The sequence below is a fragment of the Numida meleagris genome, chromosome 21, assembly GCF_002078875.1.
Source record: "Numida meleagris isolate 19003 breed g44 Domestic line chromosome 21, NumMel1.0, whole genome shotgun sequence".
Lineage (NCBI taxonomy): Eukaryota > Metazoa > Chordata > Aves > Galliformes > Numididae > Numida > Numida meleagris.
The window spans coordinates 1,706,120-1,729,144 of record NC_034429.1 but is presented as its reverse complement, the minus strand read 5'-3'; the positions used below and the strand labels follow the sequence as shown (position 1 = coordinate 1,729,144).

General features: G+C 47.9%; 2 protein-coding genes across 2 annotated transcripts; one reads left to right on the top strand and one right to left on the bottom strand.

Moving 5' to 3' along the window:
- Positions 348–7,716, bottom strand: SLC18A1 (solute carrier family 18 member A1; the record flags this gene model as incomplete). The annotated part of the gene is given in 17 exon segments (XM_021374713.1): positions 348–828; positions 1,147–1,280; positions 1,465–1,584; positions 1,665–1,728; positions 1,861–1,912; positions 1,992–2,070; positions 3,548–3,643; positions 3,744–3,804; positions 3,893–3,936; positions 4,717–4,806; positions 5,022–5,114; positions 5,197–5,280; positions 5,485–5,543; positions 5,798–6,155; positions 6,416–6,592; positions 7,517–7,559; positions 7,561–7,716. Coding segments are annotated over 17 exon segments (1,824 nt in total), but the record flags the coding sequence as incomplete, so codon positions are not given.
- Positions 10,240–18,897, top strand: ATP6V1B2 (ATPase H+ transporting V1 subunit B2). Its single transcript, XM_021374948.1, has 14 exons — positions 10,240–10,398; positions 12,565–12,620; positions 13,078–13,176; positions 13,829–13,922; positions 14,023–14,100; positions 14,423–14,562; positions 14,694–14,795; positions 14,875–14,972; positions 15,235–15,358; positions 15,772–15,922; positions 16,295–16,377; positions 16,465–16,569; positions 16,943–17,072; positions 17,195–18,897. Exons 1-14 carry the CDS (start codon positions 10,251–10,253, stop codon positions 17,335–17,337), a joined length of 1,551 nt encoding a protein of 516 aa, XP_021230623.1. The 5' UTR covers positions 10,240–10,250; the 3' UTR covers positions 17,338–18,897.

Here is a 23,025-nt window from a genome sequence, read left to right as displayed (position 1 = left end):
GCATTGTCTTAAGGTTCAAAACTTTCAGCCTTATATTTAAGTGAATTTCTCAAGAGTCCTCCATGAAGGGTAGAAGGGCAGTACAAGCAGCCTCAAATAGCACATAAGTAGCAAAGCACAGAAGCTGTACCAAGACAACAATGAACTTTTAAAAACTGTTTTCAGGTGAGCATGGAGCACAACAGCAGTACAAGAGCATCTTTATTGGCAGTGACACAGGTGGATCCTGTTGGTACAGAAAGGTTTTGTGCTGGGGATTACAGCAGAATTCTGGAGGAAGAGATGTCCCGAATCTGCTGACTTCATTTTGGTTTTCTCTGGTGCTTTTCTTCCAAAAGCAGTAAGCACTTAAAAGACATTAACGAATGCAACTTGTGTGGGAGAGATGTTGGTCTTATTCCTATTGCATGGACTGACGGCCCAGGCAGCATGGTATCATTTTCTACATCGTATGTTTTTTACAGCTGAGACAGATTTTGAGTGACTTTCCTGGATGTCACCCAGCAAAAGGGTGGCAGAGCTGGGCAGGGAGCCTCAAAGTCCCGGGTGTGTGTTCCCTGATGTGGACTGAGTGGCAGGAGAACAACTGAACATACAGCCCATGTCCATCCTGTGCCCGCAGGTTTTAGGGGAGTCTGGGTTATTCCTGGGTGCTGAGAGATACATTGCTCTGTGAACTTAACATAGCTTCAAGCAGGACGTGCAGCCTTGCTGCTATTCCACGTTTTCTGCCTCCACATCACTGTTGTCTGTGAGAGGGAAATCCCGCAGCGGCTTCTGAGCAGTGGAGCTTTTGGTTTGCATGGGACATTCCTGGCTTAAGATTGCCTACATAGGGGAGAGAAGTGATGCTTTAGTAAAAAATGGCCATTAATTTTAATAATAAATGGGAGCATTGCAAGTTTTAGAGAAAGCCAAAGCAACCAACAACTTTTGCCCAGGAAATACGAGCTGTGAATTGGGAGAAAGACCATAGCTCCAAACTTTTCTGGTTTTGTTGTCAGAGCATTCTTTCCCTTTGTTGAGGGCAGAGTGGAACTCCAGAGAGAGAACACAGTCCCTGGCAAATTTATCCTAATCCCCCCCACACACACAAATCTCTGAATTATCAAGCTCATATACTTTAGGGCAATAAAGTACACTCACTATCTTCTCCTCTTTAGCAGGAGGGCTGCGCAAGTACCAGCAGAGAGGAGCATAAGCAATGTTGGTAACTCCAATGATGACCATCAGCCAGGGAAATCCAATGGCTTGTACAATCGCGCCGCCTGTTGATGGACCTGCACATTTAAATATGAAAAAAGGCTCAGGAGGCAGGAAAAGAGCAAAAGATGCTCTTCCAGTTTGGAGGGGATCTGAAGTCTGCAGTGGCTGTGCTACAGAATCAGTGCCAATTGCTGCCATTGCACACTGGATGGAGGAACACATTGAGAACATCACCCCTTGGGTGGAGCTGATCCATACCAATCGCAAAGCCCATGCAGAAGGCAACATCAGCAATGGCATAGACATTGCCATAGACAGAGGTGTGGCGAAGGTCCACGAGGTAACCCATAAGAGGCATCATGGAGGAGTCCACCATTCCTGCCCAGAGCAAGCATGAGATCATCAGGTGTTACCTTCTCCCAGGGTGGTGCTGGGAATTGTAGAGACTGATCACTTACCTATGGCGAAGCCAAGCCCGCCGTTTGGGCCAATCAGCCCATAAATATTTTTTGCCAGAGGTACCTTAGAGAGGAAAGGGAGAAGGCATGAATGAGGCCAGAAGAGCTCCAAGGTGACGAGGCACAGCATAGTTCGGTGAAACAGATCTGTGGTGCAATCCCTGAGCAGGTCTCAGAACTGCCCTGCAGTACTCACACAGAGCAGACTGATCCCCACCACAGCCATGCCAATCAGGGAGCACAGCCACCTGCAACGAGGGCAGCAGAGGGTGATGCCTTCAGTATGTGCAAGTAGGATCCATGCTGAAATCACCACTGTCCACTTACCGGCCCATTTTGTTAGCCAAGAACCCAAAGAGATTGGTGCCAATGAGGTAAGATATGCTGGCAGGAAGGAATGCCATCCCTAGGGGAGAGAATAAAAGAGAGTGTGCAATCCCTCTGCGAATGCAAGGAATCAGCAAGCATCCAGCATGCATGCTGAGACTAGGCTCCGTGGTGCTTCTCCTTGTCCTCTTTGTCACAGCCCCATTGCTCCTCTGAAGGCAGAGAGAGGCATAGAAAGTGAGCTTTCTTTCTGCTGGGGTGAGAAACTGAGTCACCCAGATTTGAGCCAGCTGTAGCCACCTGCAGAGCTTTCTGTCCCCATCCTTCTTTCCTGTCATCACTTCTTCCTTGTCCATCTTTCTCCCCTTGCCTTCTGCTTTTGGCTTAATAAAGAGGAATAAAATAGCTGCTTGAATATAAAGCTTAGCCCTCGTTATGAGTCAAAAGTCAATATTTGAACTGCTTGCTGATTTATCAGTTGTTTATTTTTAATATACTCTCCTGCTGACTATAGATAAAACACATCAGCTGTATTTCACTATGACAACTTCCTCGTTGAAACATGCAGAATTATATTTAACTTTCTTTCTCCTCTGACTGCTACAGAGCACTGTTAATTCTGCAGGTTTAGTCCAAGCTCTTCTGTTTTATTTATTTATTTTTCTCAGAATTATGGAAGTGCGCAAATGAAAGCATACAAATAACGAAGCTCTTTGGGTTTATGAGAGCTTTTTGGGTAGGGGGCTTTGGATGAAGTGTCTCTAAATGCAGACCACTCCCGAATCTCAGGTACAATGCATCTGGGGGTTTCTTGCTGCCAGCTCACTGCTTTTGCCCCATTTCTGGGTAACTCCAAAGATCCCCTCAATTTCAGCAGTGACCAGAGCAGCTCTGAGTGCCCTGAGGTTCTGCCTTACTCTCACCCACCTGTGCTCCATCACAGAAATCATCCAGAGCTCTTACTGGGACAGATGCTCCTGCCTGACTGGGGATTAACTTGATTAAGAGCTTTCTCAGCTCTGCTGCTCCCAGGTTACAATTCAATTTGGGTTCTAAGTGTAGCCTGGGGCACCCCCCAGGTTATTTCCAAGCCAACTGGATTTTAGAACAATTCGTTTTTGTTTTTGTAGGACAGATAGTGCTATCTCCATATCACCTTTTCAAGGCAGCTGGTAGTTAGCACACACCATCTCTCAATGGCCGTGTTCTACTGAGAGCTGCCTCTGCAAAACCTATCCAGCTGCCATGACTTCAGCCCAGCATGACACTGATCTACTCAGCCTTTCTTTCACCATAATTGCTGTTGTAGGGTGACTGATTCTATACAGTTTTTTCAATAATAGTGAAAAGCACATTGTATAGCTACCACCAAGGACATTTCCAGCTGAAATTGGAGCAGCACACAGCCTGGCATCACTCTGTGTGAGTATGTTTTCTTCCTTTTAAGATGATAGAAGAGATATTCAGCTCATCCCTCAGTGCCAAGCAGGACCTGCTCTGGCCAAACTGCATCAAACTGCTGCTGGGGAGTGAGGACTGCAAAGCAAAGCACCTACCGAGCTGCCATTTGGGGGAGCACATGGTTTGCATCATCCAGATGGGCAAAGTGGGCTCAAGCATGGCCACCCCCATGTTGGAGAAGCAGAGGGCTCCTGGTGGGGAGAGAAGGGTGAAATGTCTGTTTAAGGTTTCTCCTGATGTTGTTTTGAGTAGGAGCAAGGGAATAGAGTGATGCAGGAATGCAGATGTTACCTGCAGCCACCAGCACGTAGGGGTCCCGCAGCAGGGTGAGCACTGGTGTGCCTCTGGCGCTCTGCTTGACATGGGGGCTCAGGGAGCTGCGGGTGGGGGGCTGAGCCACCCCCCACCTGCATCTGCCACAGCATCATGCCCATACTCACCTCAGGGGAGACCTTGGAAGGCTGCAGAATGCACAGCTGTAAACCTGGGGGGGAAACAGTGCTGTTAGCATTGCTCCGAACCACATTTCACTGTAGGTTTTCCTTCAGAGGAGCCCCAGCCATTGGCAGAGCCCCAAGAATGCAAAGATGTGCTGTTGGGGCATCATCCAGAGAGCTGCCAGCTGGGGGACTGCAAATGGGGCATGGCTGAAATGAGACGTGGAAAAGAATAGGATGAAAAAAACGAGCTTCAAACACAGGGAACCTACGTTTCATTTTCCAAAGTCTCTTACATGCTCCATTAAAGATGTCGTACATTACATCTAGGCAAAGATGGTAACTGTGACTGTAATTTAATTAGCTTAATACTTCCCACTAAAAATGTGCGTTTCTGCTATCTGTAATTCTGAACACTGTCGTGGCCTGAATCTGTAACACCGCTACAGAGAGAGAGTAGGGATTGCTGTTCACTGGCAACATCCCATTTCTTTGTATTATGGTGACGAGGCTGTGAGCAGCACTGCGTGTTCCTTCTGCAGAGAAATTCTTTTCAGAGAGCTTGACTGATGTGTTATTTGAGCCATTAAAGCAATCAAGGGGGTCATTAAGTAATGAGGGACTAATTCTTACTGTATTGCTATGTCACGCGTCTGGTGGTGGGAAACATATGGTTTAGCAATAACAGAGTAACTGATGCTGTATTAATTGTGAGAGCCCTGAGAAGTTCTTCCTGAGATGGCTGCATTTTGGTCTTTCCGTGCTCTTTGGTTTATGGTTGGGTTTGTTGTTTGCTTTTTGGTTGGGTTAACTACATGGCTCCTCACCTCCATCCAGCAGGGCTAAGAATGCCAGGACCAGGAAGGGGGAGGCTTTCCCCACGAACTCGTACATCACACTGCCGAAGGGTGCCCCGACTGCAAGGAAAAGGCTGTGTCACCATGCAGGAAGCAACCAGCTTTAACCCAAACCCATGCCTAGTAATGGAGTATTGGAGGAGCCACTGGAAATGGATGGGGAGCAAAGACTGGGGACCCCCCCCCAGGGCTGAACCAAGGATGCTCAGCAGCACCAAGCAGCAAAGCTTGGGGATACTGTGAGTATAAAGCCCCCAGCAGCCATGGGTCCTTACTCAGCACACCCAAGGCCAACCCTCCAAGAGCGATGCCCATGGCGTTGCCTCTCTCAAAGTCGTCCGTGTAGATGCTGGCCAGCATGCCCAAGCCTGGGAGCACAGAGGACCCAAGATGATGACTGAATCCAACTGGCATAGGGCTTCACTGCATGCAGCGAGTCAACACTCTCACCTGCGACCGATGAGAAGGAGGAACCAACACCTTGTAGAGCACGAGCAACGAACAGCAGCATGTAGGTGCCAGAGAATGCAAACACTGTGGAAGAAGAAACACAGCACCCAGCAGAGCTGCACGTCTAAAGCCCTGCTAAGGTGCAGCAGCAACCACTTGTGCCCAGCTGAGTCCTTCCCTCTCCCCAGCTTCCCATGCTTGGGGACAGAGTAGGTGGTTTTCTCCAGTGCTGCTTTCATTTTGGGACATCCTGCTGTGTGTGAAGGTCAAATCAGGGGCAATACTCACTGAGAGTGGAGAGGAACATGATGACGAAGCCAATGAACATGGGAATGTGGTATCCTATCCTGGAACGAGAGAAAAATACGTCTGGTACAGCTATGCCAATGTGTATTGAAGTGTTCTGATGTGATGTTGAGAACTAGTGAGGCTCATTTTGTAATGCAAGCTTGCAAGCCATTTGTAGGCTCTTAAAAAAGGCAAAATTCATTCCTGTTGTGGTGCTTACATTCTCCCCCTTGCTGTTCTCTCACCTAATCCCATCATTATGTGACTGCAGACCTTTGCCACTTGGCTAGCAGGCAGCAGACCCCAGACGTACCTATTGGTCAGCAGCCCCACGCTGGGGTTAACCAGGAGCTGGACGAGGGCCTTGGAGGCAAAGAGCAGCCCCACACGCATGTTCTCCTGCGTGAGGAATTCCTCACCCTGTGGGCAGCCATTGGATGGTGGGGAGCTCATGGGGGGATGCAGTGGCTGCCTGGCGCTGGTCCCTTTCTGCAGCTCCGTAGTGCTGGGGGAGCCCAAGGTCACCATGGTGCTGGTGTCAAAATAGGAGGACACAGGGGAGAAAGGAGGATCTTCCGTGTTTGAGGGAGGTGACCCAGGTTGATGTGGGGCAGCAGAGCTGTTGGCACCTTCATATTCTATTGTATAAAGGAAGGTGGGGATGATAGGCACTGGAAAAAAAAGCCAGGGAGAGGGTTCAGCAGTGGGTTTACTTCATTTTGTGGCCCAGCATGCAGACGAACTGGATGGTGCTAGCTCAGTGTCGATGCTTGGAAGCTCCTTCATGCATCTTTCCCCATGCCTGTCCCCACGGCTGTCTCATTGCCCGTCCCAACTGCTCTTCCCTTGCCTACCCCCACTCCTGTCCCCACGCCTGTCCCCAGCACAGGCTTCCAGCTGCCCGCAGCCATCCCCGCGGTGCGCATCCTACCCACAACGGTCAGCAGCATGTTGTCCAGCAGCAGTGCGACGAACACCACCGCCAGCGCCAGCCCCCGCGATGCCCGGGCCTGTGCCAGCCAGCTCCGGGGCATGGGGACAGCTGCCGGGGGCATTGCTGGGGCTCAGTCCCCTGGCTTCACTCTCAGGACCAGCGATGTCCCGCGACCTTGGGAGAAGATGCTGTGGGTTAGCACCTGCCTCAGGTTCTTGACTTCTTCTTATCTCCTACATGAGCTGCGCGCTGTTCTGAGGAGCGGGGAGTTCCAGCTTTGCCCTCAAAGACTCCGCTTTTATCCAGCTCACATTTAACACTGCAGTCAAGAGATGGAGTGCTCCCCAGCCCTTTTCCATTCTCTTGAGACATCTTGTCCCTGCTTCAAGCAGCGTGTCAGTCTTCCTTCAAAGACTCGAAGCATAAATCAAGCTGGTAGCTTATCTGTGCTAATCTCTACATCTTGTATTCCGTGTTTGTTCTTTGGAGATTAAGTTGGGTCTCAAAGGGAATTTATTCACTTTGCGTGTCTTTTCATGTGACCTAATAGAAATGTCATGGCAAGATGCAAGACTTAAAAGCCTAACGTACAGGATTAAGGTTGGGGCTTGTTCGATCATACCGAAGTATCAATCAGAAATTTGTACTGAAACAACCGACCAATTAGCATTTGAGTTCCTATAATTTGTAGCTGCTTCAGCAACAAAGCAGCAACATGAGCAGAGCAGAGCCTGAGCTACAGCTGCCTCCCACTCTCCTGTGGTTTCCTGAGATCCCAGGCAATGACATTTATCATTTTCTTCATTAAAAAAAAGAGCAAAACCTCCAAACCCTCTATCATCTCATCCGAGTGCCATGCAAGTCACTAACTTGAAAAAGAGAGATGGCTTCTCATCGTATCCCCAAGGAATAGCAAAGGCCAAGTAATAGAATTAGTGCAAGAGAATGGATATATTTATGTATAAATCAACAGGGAGAAAAAGTAAAGAAGCAAGGATAATAATGAGAAGTAGGCTGAAGCTGCCCTGAATCTCAAAACCAAACCCCATCCCTCCCAGTGCAAACCTGTTGCACGGAGCACAGCGACAGGACCCTTACCCCTGGATGCATCCCAGCGTGTGGAGCTGGCGGTGGAGTGCTGCGGAGCTGCTGCTCCCAGGGAATTTATTGCAGCTCTTATCAGGAGAGGGTATGAGCATCTGTCTTCCATGGAGATGTAGTTGCGGCCCTGCAGCTCCTCCTGCGTCAGAGCAGGATGGGGGACGGGGGCTCCTTTCCGTGCGAGTCAGGATTTCATAGAATCATAGAATTGTTTGAGTTGGAAGGGACCTTAAAGACCATCTGGTCCAACTCCCCCACAATGAGCAGGGACACCCACAGCTCCATCAGGTGCTCAAACCCCCATCCAGCCTGACCTTGGGTGTCTCCATCTTACACTTGTCTGGGCAACCTGTTGCAGTACTTCACCACTCTTATCATAAAAAAATCTTTTCCATACATCCCATCTAAATCTCTCCCCTCTTTTGCTCTGAAACCATTTGCCCTTGTCCTATCACAACAGACCCTGCTGAGGAGTCTGCCCCTTAGGAACAGGGTGTCCGGGGGGTGGGGGAGGAGGGGTCACCATCCCTGGAGGTGTTCAAGAATTGTGGAGATGTGGCTCTGAGGGATCATAGAATCATAGAATGGCTTGGGCTGAAAAGGACCTCAAAGATCATCGAGTCTCAACCCCCCTGCCAAGTGCAGGGTCGCCAACCACTAGACCAGGCCGCCCAGAGCCACGTCCAGTCTGGGGGGATGCGCTTAGTGGGCATGGTGGGGTGGGTTGGGGTTGGACTTGGTGATCTTAGCATTCTTTTCCAACCTCAGTGATTCTTTCATTCCATGGTTCCGTGGTTCTATGATTCTATCTGCCATCGAAGCCATTTGCCCGGCTTCTGCGTGGCCAAAACCCACAGGCAACAGCACGAGAAAAGCGCATCCCCTCTGCTTAACACCACGAGGGCAGAAGCTGAAGTCTTTAAGTACATTTCGTGAGAACTGGGCATGCAAATCACTTTCTGACCATCCGCAGAGCTCCGCTCCCACCTACCGGTGAGCTCAGGCCCGCTCAGCCAGCACTGTGCTGGGAGCTCTGGCTCCTCCAGGCACAGAGGAACTCGTGGTCATCGCTGCCCTCCCCTTGTCCCTGCAGAGCCCGAGGTCAGGGCAGCGTCCCACTTGGCAGCCAAAGGAGACTGCAGTGCCATGCGCCTGCATTGGGAATGCTTGCTCATTCGTGCTTTGGAAGCATTTCCATGCGTCCATCAGATTTTTTTCCAGGTGGTTGACTTCCTTTTAACCATTTTTTTTTTCTTTTTTAACCCTTTTTTTTTTTTTAACTCAGCTTTTAACCCACGGCAACCAGTTCTCCTTGGGCAGCTGCAGAGAGTTGGGGCTGTGCTCACTTTGGGTTTTCCCTCGCTCCCGCAGCCCTGGGCTCTTTGTTGCTCCTCCAAACACGCACAGCTCTACAGTGGCTCCTGGGAAACGCATCTCCCCAGCACTTCAGTGTTAGCACAGAGAGAGATGGAACACGGTTTTGTAACATCAAATCCACCTTCCTGCTGAGCAGGGAGAGCAAACACCGATGATTAAAATTTAACGTGTATGAGGAGAGAAATAATCCACAAGGAAATAGAAGTTGACACACTGATGGTTTCCTGGGGAAAAAATAATGCATTTACAAATAACCCACTGACTATATTTTTTTTATTAAATTAAAGGTTTGGTTTAGTTTTTCCTCTTTCCCTTTTTCCCCATTTTTCCTTTTTTTTTTCTTTTTCTTTTTCCTTTTCCATTTCCTATTTCTCTTTTCTCTTTTATTTTTTTTCTCCTTTCTTTTTTCTTTTTCATTTTTCCCTTTTTCTCTCTTTCTTTTTTCTCTTTTCTTTTCCTCTTTTCCTTTTTCCTTTTTCCTTTTTTCCTTTTTCTCTTTTCTCTTTTCTCTTTTCTCTTTTATTTTTTTTCTCCTTTCTTTTTTCTTTTTCATTTTTTCCCTTTTTCTCTCTTTCTTTTTTCTCTTTTCTTTTCCTCTTTTCCTTTTTCCTTTTTCCTTTTTTCCTTTTTCTCTTTTCTCTTTTCTTCTTTTTTCTTTTCCCATTTTTCCTTTTTTTCTCTTTTTCCTTCTTTTTTCCCCATGTTTCCTTTTTTCCTTTTCTCTCTTTTCTTTTTCGTTTTTTCTTTTTTCTTTTTTCCTTTTTCTCTTTTCTTTTCCTTTCTTTTTTTCTCTTTTCTTTTTCCCATGTTTTCCCCACTTTTTCCTTTTCTTCTTTTTCTTTTTCCATTTCCCATTCCTCTTTTCTCTTTTCTCTTTTGTCTTCTTTTTTATTCTTTTATTTTCTTTCTTCCCTTTTTCTTTTTCTTTTTTCCCTTTTCCTTTTTCCTTTTCCTTTTTTTTTCTCCTTTCTTTTTTCTTTTTCATTTTTTCCTTTTTTCTCTTTTCTTTTTCCTTCTTTTCCCTTTTTCTTTTCTTTTTTCTTTTTCGTTTTCTTTTCTTGTTCCTTTATTTTCTTTTCATTTTTTTCGTTTTCTTTCCCTTTTACCTCTTTTTAAAAAAAAATTCCCCTTTTATTTTTTCCTTTTATCTTTTTTCTTTTGCCTATTTCCTTTCTCTTTCTTTTTTTTTCTTTTATCCTTTTTTGTTTGTTTGTTTGTTTTTCCCTTTCCCTCCCCCCTACTCCTTCCCTTACCCTTACCCTCTCCCCTTCCCCATTCCCCCCCCCCGCAGCACCCTGGCCAGCTCCCTCCTCTCCCTCCGTACGGGCGGGGCGCGGCGGCTCTATATCAGCGCATGCGCAGCAGCTCTCCCAGCTGGGCAGCACACAAGATGGCGGCGGTGGCGGCGGCGGCGCGGGGGATGGTGAACGGCGCCGGGTTCGGTGGGGCGCGCGAGCAGGCGGCGGCCCTGACGCGGGATTTCCTGTCCCAACCGCGCCTCAGTGAGTGCGGCCGGGAGCGGGGCTGCAAGGAGCAGCTTGGGGCGGTGGAGAGGCCTTTCCCGGCCGTTGGGCCTCCCTGGGCCGGAGCGGGGCCGTGGGGCGAAGCCGTGGGTCGGGCGGCCCCGTCCGTGGTTTGCGGGAGGGGTGGGTGGAGCGGGGATGGGAATGGGAGAAAGCGCCGTGTGCGAGAGGGGCTGTGGGGCTGAGTGGGGGGTAAGACTGTTGGAAAGGCGCTTCTGTTGGCCTTTCTTTGCCCTGGGTGGCTGCTGTGAGCGCTTTATTTTGGGCCATCGGATGTAAAATCCAAAGGAACTATTTCAATTCCTGCCCCTCTTTCCCCACACGCACCCCTGGTGCCTGCTGCTCTGCTGTGCCCCGAGTGCCGGCTGCAGGCAACGCTGGCACTGGTGCAGATCTGAGTTTTTATCTGCTGTCTCATTGCTGTCGGGCCCAATGTGAAAAACATCGCGTTTCGCTTGCTTTTTGGTTATCCCGGAGCAGGACAATTGGTGCAAATGGGAGCTCTGAGTCTCTCGAGCCCCTTTCGAGGGGAATTGGTGCTTTCTGGTATCAAGGACATCGTTTCCTCGTTGATGAGGCCGGCCCTTCGCTGCTGATTGAGGAAGAAGCGCTCACGAGGCGGTCATGGGATGGGACGTGTTGCTCAAGGGAACATTTTCCATTCCTGCAGCCCTCGTGCTCTGAGAGCCCTCTGCAAAGCCCAGGGTCCATGCAGGTGGCAGAGCCTTGTACTCTGGTGACAGCCATTTCAGGGACCTGTGCCACATGTCAAGCTATTCAGCAGGATTTTGGTAACTGAGACAGTGGGAGTTCTGCCTTAGATCGCTTTGTTCTGCTTCCTCCTGCTTTATCTAACGCGGTGTTGATTATCGCTGCGAAGAGATTATATTGCAACAGTTCAAACTGTTGGCTTAAGTGCACGTTGTTGATAGTCTATACAGCATGAGCTGCCTGTGCCAAATTGAAACGCTTCTGCTGTGCCCAAGCCAGGTAACTCCTGGTAGCTCGCTGTTGGTGGGATTTGTGCCCTTTCCCTCTGCAGTGGGTGCTACTGTGTCCTGTTCTGCACAAGGCTCCACTGGCTCATTTTTCCACTCAAGGGAGAAGTGATTAATAGTCCCTCATGGTCATTGCTCCCTCGTGACCCTGATAAAGCTTTGACTCAGTGTTACTTCTGTCTGTGGGTAGGTGATGTTAAGCTGTACTGCGATGTCACGTGTCCCTAGGGCTGGATTGTTTGCTATGTTTCCACTGCTTTTCTGCTGTGCTGATAGCACAGTAATGAATGCTAATTTCTGGGCACACAGGTACTTCAGAGAACGATATATAGTGCTAATAAATGGGCTGCTGATGTTTCAGGCTTGAGCCTTATGGTGAGCTGTAGTCATGTAGGAGGTATCTTGGGGTAACCCAAGAGCAGGAGTAGTTTGGCTAAAGTGGACTTCAACCTTTCGTAGCGTAGCCCATTGGCCTTTTCTAGGAGACAGGAAAGGAATGGAAAGGTTTTGTCTCAGTAATATTTTCAGTATGCCAAAGAGATGCAACTTAGCATAGAAGTTCTGATCAGCTTTTGAGTGCGAGTCCTGCTTGAGTGGCTTTCCTCTGGGTCGTTGCAGTGTCATGGGGCAGGACGCTTCTGTGGTTTAAAAAAGAACCACCAAAAAGGGAAGTTCAGAGTTGGTGTGAAGGTTGTATCTCCATTTGTCGGACACAAATTACAGTTACAACCTGTGACTACTTTATCGCATGTTGCAGTGGTTGTTGTCTCTGCTTTGTGAATATTTTGCAACCGTGTATTTCTTGTTGTTTAAAATGACAGCTTTACATTGCAGCGGAGTTTCTGGTGGCAGCATTCTGATGATCTCCAAATACAGGCTTGCAACAATGAATTTCTAGAGGACAGGAAAATGGCGTGATTGTAATCTCAATGTTACCTTGACTGATTTGCAGCAGTGGCAAAGAAGGTTGGCAATGCAACTCAGCCCCTCATCCTCCTTGTGGGGCTCCTAAGAAACAGAGGACTACAGAGCTCAGCCCCACATCTGCAAACCTGAGACTGATGACAGGAATTGAAGCTTTGAAAACTGCGTATGGGGAATTTGTGGTGTTCTGAGGAAGTGTCTGATCTGTGGCTCTTTCTTCCAGCTTATAAAACCGTGTCTGGTGTGAATGGCCCCCTGGTTATCCTGGATCAAGTTAAGGTAAAGATGAAGAATCTTAATGAATGAACCTATCGAGAGAGATTTTGCAGGAAAAGCTGAAAAAAGGTTAAATGTTGGCTGTTGTGAAACTCGTGCATCTCCTGAGCAATTTAAGTACAGGATTGGCTTCTGAAATAAATGAAAACGAAGAGCAGTAAGGCTGAAGGGTTGCACTTATGTCAGAAGAAAGGGATGAGTAGCTGAGACTGTTGGGGGAAAGAAAGGAAACACTGTTCTAGTTCTGCCAAACAACTCAAAGTGTTGCCTAAACTTAAATAGAGAAACATGCGTAATCATTTTGGAATGATTTTTTTTCTGACAATAAAATTATTAAGATGAATGAAAAAAGCCCTTAGGTAGGTGCTAAGCTAGGTTTGCCTGAAGCTGATGCCTTTTGTTTCACAACTGTTGTTCTGAGCTTTTAATGTTTTCCATCCTCTTTCTTCCTCGCTTCCAGTTTCCCAGGTATGCAGAGATTGTCCACTTGACCCTTCCTGATGGCACCCGAAGAAGTGGGCAAGTTCTGGAAGTCAGTGGCTCCAAAGCTGTGGTTCAGGTGCGTCTGGGGACCAGGTCATCTCTTGATGCCACAGAAAAATACTTTGTGGAGCAGCATGTCTGAATTATCAGCTGTTTTCTTATGCATTCTGTTGGCACTAGAAGTTAACAAAAACAAAGCTACTTATTCCAAGTTAAAACGGTATGAATAATTCTAGACTGAAAACTGGATTAAGGAATGACTTTCTTTTTCCTGTACTCCCCTAACACCCTGATTAATTTGCAGCTAGATAAAGGGAATCATGCTGGGTTTGTACAATATTAGGATCAGGATCAGCTGCTGTGCTATGTGTATGTAGGTATTTCTCCTAAGCCACTGTTTCTTGTTAATGCTAATTCTTATCTGAAGAACTTTACCCTGCTGGCAAAGGAAAACACTTGAGATCAAAAGAATGGCACTGGGTCTGTTGGTTGCTGCTGATATACCTCATGAATTTGTTAAAGTAGGTTTTGATGTCATGCTTCGTACCAGTGAGCTGCTTTTGAAATCCTTTGCTCACAGGGGACTGCCTTGTTTTTTCTCCCCTGTGGCTGATCAAGTTCTCAAGCTGTGAAGCAGCATTCTAGTGCATTATTTTGCAAAGCACAATATTTGCTCCATCCTGGTTGTCTTTGTGGTTTTATTTTTAATCCCCCTGCTGTATTTACAGGTATTTGAGGGAACTTCAGGTATTGATGCTAAGAAAACATCTTGTGAATTTACTGGGGATATTCTTCGAACCCCCGTCTCTGAAGATATGCTTGGTGAGCACTTGCCTCTTGCTTTAAAGAATGAGTAGGCTTATCGCCCACTAACTTATTTTCTCAGTGACTTTCACTTCTATTTTATTGCTGTTTCTTGTAGGCAGAGTATTTAATGGATCAGGAAAACCTATAGACAGAGGCCCTGCTGTTTTGGCTGAGGACTTCCTTGACATAATGGGTACGTTCTTAATCTCTTTCTGGCATAGAGGTAGAAGAAAATAACTCTTAAGTAATACTTGGAACCTGATCATGGAAATCTGTGTAGATTCTTAATTTTATAGCCTCCAAAGATTAAAAAAAAAAAAAAAATTAGCAACCTGAATGTGGAGTGCTAGAGTCTTGGGACCAACAGAAGGTTCAGATATGACCAGGCACACCTAAAGATTTGGAGGCCTAAAGGTCTGGTTTGCAGCTTATGACATGAGCCTTGGGTTGCTGCTCAAAATCAGTGGTAGTTTGAGCAAGTGTTGAATAATGTGTCTTTTCTAAAAACCTGACAGGTCAGCCAATCAATCCCCAGTGTCGAATCTATCCAGAAGAAATGATTCAGACTGGCATTTCTGCGATAGATGGCATGAACAGCATTGCCAGGGGGCAGAAGATCCCCATATTCTCCGCTGCTGGTTTGCCCCACAATGAGGTGGGTGTTCAGAGCTGTTCTTAAAACTGTTGAAGCAGTTTGCATTTCACCAGGGTTAAAAAAGTGAGGAAGTTAAATTCCTCATCAAATGTGCAGATGCTCTAAAGGTTTTTTTTTTTTTCCCCCTCTAGATCGCAGCTCAGATCTGTCGCCAAGCTGGCTTGGTGAAGAAATCCAAAGATGTGATGGATTACAGTGAAGAAAACTTTGCCATCGTGTTTGCTGCTATGGGTGTAAGTCAAAAATATGAAGTATCTAAGTGCAGAATGCTGAAATCTGGTCTGAAACTGATGCTTGAATTTCATGATTTAGGTGAACATGGAAACTGCTCGGTTCTTCAAATCAGACTTTGAGGAAAATGGGTCCATGGACAACGTGTGTCTGTTCTTGAATTTGGCCAATGACCCAACGTAAGTAGTTAGACTAGTCAGTAACCATCTGTGTTGGTTGGGAAAAGCTGAAAAGAGCAAATAAACTAGAAGCCGAAGTCTCAGTGTTGATCTGCAGATGTCATGTTGACATTTTTTCAATTAAGAGGAACATGAAATGCTGGTATTCCAGTTGGTGCATCTTGCAGATTCTTCAGAGGGTTTTAATGTGTTTGTAACTTCAGACTGTTCCTTTGTGGCCTTGAAGTACCTGTCATAACTATGCCACGCTGTTCTGTTTCAGCATTGAACGCATTATCACACCTCGTCTCGCTCTAACAACGGCAGAGTTCTTGGCATATCAGTGTGAGAAGCACGTGCTGGTCATTCTGACAGATATGAGCTCCTATGCTGAAGCTCTGCGAGAGGTTTGTGTCTATTAACTCACATGCTGAGCGTTGCCAGCAAGGGTTCGTAGTATAAAGTGAGAATGCAAATTTCTGCTCAAACTGTTACCATTAGTATTCCTTACAATGTTCTTAAATTAGCCAGTAAGGCTTTTAGTTACTCGTTGCTCACCTAGAATTATGGTTGGTAGTTAAAGAGCTATTACTGTTTTTCATAGCTGAATTTGATTCATGACATCCAGCAGTTTAATATTTCTGACTTGCCTTGGTAACGGTTGGGGTGACATTTCTCTCTATAGGGGTTTACGTGTCTGTATCTCAGTGTGACTTGCAGGCAGAGGAACTTTCAGTGTCCAGTGTAGATTAATTAGAGGAGATAACAGGACTGTCAGAGTGCTCTTGCCTCTTGGAAATTCTTTTCTCAATCCTCTCAGGTTTCAGCAGCTAGAGAGGAGGTACCTGGCCGTCGTGGTTTCCCAGGTTACATGTACACTGACCTGGCTACCATATATGAGCGTGCTGGGCGTGTGGAAGGCAGAAATGGCTCAATTACTCAGATTCCTATTCTTACCATGCCCAATGACGGTGAGTTACTTTCAGTTTTTTAATAACTAGTGCTTTAAAGGACTCCTTCAGTGCAAGCTGCCTTATTTGAAATGTACAGCAAGATCTGGGTCCTGTGGCCTTCAGGTTTTCATTTGGTGGTGCAGTTCTTGGCTGCTGGCTCAGTATCATTAAGAATGTTTTGCCCTTTCCCAGACTTCAGGGCTGTTCTGTAGCCCCATGACAGGAGAGCTTACAGCTCTAGCATAAGAGCACTTAGTGATATATGGGAGTACTCACTGATGGCATTTTGCTATAGAAGTCATTTAACTGTTTGAAAAAACTGGCACTTCACTGCTAGAAAGGATATAAAAGGCCTGAAAACTGTCATTCTTTTTTTTTTTTTTTTGAAAGATATTACTCATCCTATCCCTGACTTGACTGGATACATCACTGAGGGGCAAATCTATGTGGATAGGCAGCTGCACAACAGACAGGTGTGTACCACAGTGGTTGGAACACATTTAAGATCACTTCCTTTTTAAATTATTACTGATTTTTTTTTTTCCTGTTTCTTTCCTCAGATTTACCCACCTATTAATGTACTGCCCTCCTTGTCTCGATTGATGAAGTCAGCCATTGGAGAGGGCATGACCAGGAAGGATCATGCAGATGTATCCAACCAACTGGTACGTGAAGACCTCTTCAGGGAAGGAGAGGCATATTTCATACACACCTCTCACTAATCAGCAACCACCTGGGTGCTCTGCAGCCCTCTGAGTCACCTTCACTTGATTCTCAGCAGCATGAAATGTGCGTGCTGTATGATATAGAACATCTAATGTTCTCAGCAGTTGCTGCATAAATTGTTCCTTCCTATATTAGCCCTAGGTTGAGTCATTCTTACTCTATTGGTCAGTGTGTAATATGATAATGATGTTGGCTTGAGCTATCTCAGTGACCTCCACTGTCATCCTTCCAAGCAACCACCTCAATTGCTGTTAAGCTGAGGATGTATTTTAATTACCAAGATAAAAGCTCCTCTGTTTCTGTCCCTTCTAGTATGCCTGCTATGCTATTGGGAAGGACGTGCAGGCTATGAAGGCTGTAGTCGGTGAGGAAGCTCTTACCTCAGATGATCTTCTTTATCTGGAGTTCCTGCAGAAGTTTGAGAAGAACTTCATTGCTCAGGGTAAGTGGCAGTTTCAAGAGCATCACAGTACACGTTAACACCTAGAAGGTCTTGTTTTGAGATGTCCCTGCTGCTGAGGCACTTTCCTGCCCCATATTTCAGTCTGTGGTTGATTTCTGTAGGTCCTTATGAAAACCGTACTGTTTATGAGACCTTGGACATTGGATGGCAGCTTTTGCGAATCTTCCCCAAGGAGATGTTGAAGAGAATTCCCCAGACAACACTGGCTGAATTCTATCCTCGAGATTCAACTGCAAAACACTAGCCACAACTTCATCTCCAGCTCCTTGCTCTGTGAAATGCTGTTTGTTTTCTTTTTTTTTTCCCATGTGTTGATGTTTACTTGTCGCCCTTATAATTAAAACCAAGAATAGGTGACATTTGTGCCAGTGTTCCGATGTACACTGATACCAGTTTTTAAAACATCCCTTCCTCCAAAGCCTTGGATCTTCAGGAAGACCTTTAGGCCAGCTCTTACAAATGTGCAATAGCTATTGTTAAGCTTTCTTTCTTGTTTTTTGAACTGGACCTTTTGTAGGCATTTCAAAGGAATGTCTGAGGATTACCAGAAACTGCAAATCTTTAATTTCAAACCAGGAGCACGTGGCTTAGAAAACGTGAAAGAGTAAATGAGACTTAATGTCCAAAGCATCTGCTCGATCTGATCACGTGCAGCTGCCTTGCTGCTGGTAGAACAGATGGCTCTCTTCTGTCCTGCTGCTGTGCTTGAAGACCAGGCTAATATGTGCAGAGTGTGGTGCACGATGGCATATCTCTGAAAAGGTGCAAGTCGCTGATTTAACTGTGGTTTAAAATTCTTACAGATATGCACAAACTGAGGACACTAGTGAGCACGCTAAGTGCTTTTCTGCTAGCAAGGGGTCATTGCAGAGGTCACAGGCCAGTGGGTCTCTACCTGAAGGCAGCATGTTATGGCTCAATTGCTGCGTTAAAGGTTCTAAATTGTACCTTGAAGTTTGCAAAGAAAGATTCCTACTTAACTTTTCTTTTTTTCTTTCTGGAAATGCCAGAGATGTGTGACAGCAGCTAAGGAGTTCTGAGATCAGTAGTGTCCCAATGGTAAGACTGAGTAATTCAAGGCTCCATGCTGCTACTGAAGGGGGTGATATGAGATGGAGAAAAAAACCTCTTTATGCAAGACACAATTGTACTGGTGGGAGGCCAGCTTTTAAAATGAGTTGGACTACACAATGCAACAGGAGAAAGCAACCTGGTGTATGAATGGGTATTTGAATTCTGCAATGAAGCATGCTCTAGGTGGCGCTGGGTCCTGAGTCGTGTTTGGAGCTGTTGTGGTTTGCACTCCAGGCACAGATTTGGCTAGCCAGGAGAGCTCAGCATTCCCAAACACTGCGAACTTGGCTAGTCTCTTCAGTGTTATTTCTTATTTTAAATTGGTTCAGACGAGGCTCAGAGCCCAGTGCTGGCAGGCTTGCTGGCTTTTTTTTTTTTTCCCAGGCTTAATGTAGTCTAAGCTCTGGTCTAGCTCACCAAAGCATGTTGCACCTCTCTGAACGCCTTCAGTGCTTGTCTAGGAAGGTGCTAACGTGACTGGAACGATAGCGTGCTAATTCCAGCTTTCCCTGGTGTTTCCTGTGTGCAGTTCTTCCTATGGTTTGTTCCGTGTTCTCTGTAACTTGGACGCAATAGTAACTTTATTCCAGTGCATTCCACTCTAAAGCTGTGTCAAGTCAATTTCTTTCTTGAGGTAGGGATGGGAGGCTGCAAGTGTTGGCATGAGAATACTTTAATGTAGAGAATATCTAAATAAATTAAATATATGGAAGGTGTCGAACAAAACAAACTCCTGTTCTTCTGTGGTTAGAAACAACTCGGGGTCATTCTGCAATGGCAGAGCTGTCCTTTGCCACCGAGGTTTCTGTTTGCACAAATGAAAATGCTCTATCATCTGGTGAGAACAAACACTCCAGCTGCCTGCGGCGAGGGCCACGGGAGCCACATGCCTTGCTGTTACTGGAGCTGGTGGCTTTCGGGGATCAAGATCTGGCCTTCAACTTCAGGCCTGGATGCTTTGTGCTGCCGAGGGGGTGGCTGTTGCAATCACTGTGTGATTCCACGTCTCCACACCAATCTCAGTTGGTACTTCGTGCTGGAGGAGACTGGGAAACCTCCTTGAGAGACTTCTTAGAAGTGATCTTAAGGGGTATGTTGACTCTACGCTTTCTGTCTGAGTGGTGCTACTGAGGGCGAGGGGGAGCTGTGCCCTGGGTGTGTTTATTCTGGTTTTCTCAGGTACCTTTTCCTATTAACTGTTCTACTGTGCTGCAATTCAAGCTGCTGCTTGTGCGGAAGCACAAGAAGTCCTTGAGGGTAGATGAAGACATTACCTCACTTCTTAAAAACTCATTTAACTGTCCAGGCTGGTTCTGATGGTTGGTTGTGTTGTTTTTTTTCCCACTAGGAGAGACACCAAGTTAGAAATCCCACCTCCTCAGCATTAAGAATGGCTTTGTAATTATTCCACAGAGTTTGAGAGAGATTCAGTACTACAGAGGAAGGGAAACGTAGCGTGCTAAAATCATGTCTGATGGCTTCAGAAAGGCTGGGATCAAATCTCAGTGTTTTCCACGCGCTCAGCAGCTCAGCTCACGGTCACTTTGTCTTGAGGGAGAGCCTGCGGTTAAGGCACGCGAATAACCGCATTAGCAGAGGGCAGCAGGCTCTGAAAACACGAGGAAGAGGAGGAATTCCAAAGTCCAGTGAATTCCTGAGATCCTTCAGTGGTGGCGAGGGCTGAGGACAAAGGTTGAGCAGCATTCCTGCGGGCTGGGAGCCGAGCAGCTGCCTCTCACAAGGTACCTGCAAGTATGTGCACGGGTAACGTGGCCCCTGGACCTTGCAAACACTGCAGAGCAAAGCAAAAGGAGTTTTGCTGTTACGCTCGCTGCAAATCGACTCTACTACTTTGCAGCCAGCGGGAGCAAGGGGGGGAAAAAGAATGAGCTGTGTCTGCTCTGGCACAGGGCTCAGGCATGAAGGCAAGCCTTCAGTGATAGCGTGGTTGGTTCAGGTCAGACAAAGGTTTGGGCTGAATGTAAATAGTGAGGGTGGCTTTGTGCTGAGGATGGAGCAGCTGCTGGGTGCAGCTCGGCCCCACGGCCGTGCCGTGGCACTGCTTGCCTGGTCTGCTCCTGCTGCAAAGTGAGTGGAGAGGGGATGGAGCAAGCTGCTGCCTGGCAGCTCCAAGCCAGCCCTGTTACTGCACTCCTGAAGAGCAGGGCTGCTTCGGACCCTGCACCACCTGGAAATGGTTGTTTTGCTGTTAAATAGTCAGCGGTGCAAAAACTGCTTCAGAAATTATTGGCCCCGCTGGAAGCAGTGCTCACAGAGCTGTGCTTTTTCTGGTTTGCTTGGTTGCCAATGCCTGTAAACGCAGTGAGTTTCTCAACAGGAGGGTAGGGCTGCTCTGCCTTCTCTTGGCTTTGAGAGGCCCATGGCTTCGTAAGGTCAAGGGCTGTGCTTGGAAGCACCAAAGCTGGGTGCTCCTCAGCTCTGACCTGGGTTAGTTCAGGGTGACTTCTTGCTTTAATGGGCTATGTTTGCCTGGCAGAGCTTTGGTAGCAGTCTCCAGTTTGGATTTGCCCCCATGCACAGCCAGGCTGTGCTAGGATGGCCAGAGCCTGCTCTATGGGCAGGGATCCCCACCTTCCCCAGGAGCTGGAGGAAACCAGCAGGTCCTGCAGACCGGCAGCTCCCAGGTAGCAAATGGTGCAGCAGGACAAAAATAGTTCCAGCCTCAGGCCCTGGGAGCAGGCTGGGGCTTGCCATGCAGCTATTTTAGCACCGTGCAGCTATTTTAGCACCGTGCTGAGAACAGAGCCCTTCCTATAGGTTAAAAGAAACAATGAGAGGAAGCAAAGAGGCGCTTGAGACATGAGGGGAGAGGTGTCCTCGTGCTTTAGGAACCCCCCCAGGGGCAGCGATGGCCGTCAGAGCCGTCCCTGCAGGTGAGGGATGCTTTGCGTTTGGAAACAAAAGAGCTGAACAAACAGCCCCGTATTTCACGGCGCGGTGACAGCAGGTACCACGCGAAATGGGACGTGCTGATCTCCCAGCTGCTGCCTCGGCGCATTTACACAGTATTTTCCATTTTATTTTTATTCTTTTTTTTTGGTCATGACTAATGAGGACTGCCTGGGGGTCCCATCCATTCCCCCTCCCCCCCCGGCTTCAGCCGCAGCCCACGACAGCTGCTGCGGAGCAAACAGCGCCCGCTGCCCCTCGGCCGTTCCGCTCGGAGCGGCAGATGCGAGGCAGGCCGGTGCGGGAGCTGCTGCGGGGGATTTGCACATCAAAAGCAGCTCTGCCTCCTCGCCCCGTGCGCGGGGCGGCTCGGGCTAATTGCTCTTTCAAAGGCAGCTCCGCTCGTGTCTCTGCTGGGATGCTGGGTGTGAGCGAGCCCTCCCATAGCGGAAAAGTGGCGTAGTGGCACCGGGGTGTTAAGGAAAAAAAAAAGATGTAAATCGGCTTTCCTCTCCCTCGAAGCTTATTTCCATCTGCTGATTCGTTCAACAACTTCTCCCGGCTCCTTCTGTTGTGCGAGGTTAGGCTCGGGCAGCTGGGGCTGAGCGAATGGGAAGCACCAATGCTGCAGGAACCCGTGGTGCTGCACGGAGCCGTGGCTGCTGCTCTTTGTCCCAGCACACCCCAGTGCTGCGTTGGGTACGGCTGGTGTCACCAGGGCTGACTGCTCCTCAGTGCAGCAGAGGATGGGCCTGGCTTTCTGCAATTCAAGTGCAGTATTCTCCCAGTTTTGGGAGGGGGGAGGGGGCGAAAAACGTGTTACAGTCAGAACACTCCCTCGGCTTTCACCGAGCTGTGTTCCCTCTATCTCTTTATGCTTGTTTTCCCAGGGAGGCAGCGCTGTTTGGGCTGCTCTGGGGATGAAAACCGACCCATGGCAGAGCACAGGGGCTTGTTTCCTCCTTTCCATGCACCTGCAATGGCTTGCAGCAAGCTGCTGCTTCTCCTCACGTGGCTTATCCCAGCTGCTAAGCAGAGAACAGGGCAGCCCACCTAGCAAGGGGCTGGAGGTGAGCAGGGCCGGGTGGGAGGATGGCCCCAAGGGGACCTTGGTGACACTGTGATGAATGGCCCCCATTGGAAGGGGGATAACGTGCTAACCAGAGATGTGGTAGGAATGCTCCGACCGCTGCCTGGAGAGCACGGAGGTGACTTTAAAAAAAAAAAAAAAAATTTATTTATAAATAAAACCATAAAATTAACCAGTAGTTTACATCAGTCACCAGAAATAACATCCAAAAAAAGTACCAACCAACAAACAAAAACCTGCAGAAAAAATAATGATCTGTACACGTCTCACACACCTGCGATGCGCACGGTCACACACACACAGCGTTGTGCAAAGGCAGCAGTGGGCACCTGTGGGCGGTCACATCGTACAGCGTTGGCTGCTGGGGACGAGGGGCTGGGGGGGAGAGGAGGGCAGGGCTCTGCTCCTGCACTTGGGGAGCCCAAGGGAGAGGGGCTCTGGCTCGGGTGTGGGTCCCTGATCTGCAGCCTCGGGGCTGGGCTTGGGGGCTGAGCCGTGGGCTCGCTGGGGCCGTGGTGGTTGCTGAGCAGTGCAGAAGGCACAGACTGGTTTCCGTGGGTCGCATCTGTGGGTGAGGGATGTGGGGTTGTGCTGGGGGGTGTCCCTGTGCTTTGTGGTAGGGAGGGAGGAGCTCGTCCTGCTTGTGGTGGGGGAGAGGAGGAGGGATGTATGGCCAGTGGTGATATGTGGGTGCTGGTATTGGGGTGAGGGCTTGGTGCTGGATGCTGGCTCAGCCTGGGGCTGCGTGACTGCTGTGATGGGAGAACAGGGGAAAAAAAAAACTGCATTTTTGGTTGCTGTGACTCTAAAAAAGATAGGGAGGAGGCAGGAAGCGTTAACTCCAGATTTTCTGTAAAA

Excerpts from the sequence above, each read along its gene's own strand:
- ATP6V1B2 (XM_021374948.1), top strand. The coding sequence starts at position 10,251 with ATGCGCAGCAGCTCTCCCAGCTGGGCAGCACACAAGATGGCGGCGGTG. Across the intron at positions 13,177-13,828 it reads GCTCCAAAGCTGTGGTTCAG|GTATTTGAGGGAACTTCAGG; the intron begins GTGCGTCTGGGG and ends CTGTATTTACAG. Across the intron at positions 17,073-17,194 it reads GAAGAACTTCATTGCTCAGG|GTCCTTATGAAAACCGTACT; the intron begins GTAAGTGGCAGT and ends TGATTTCTGTAG.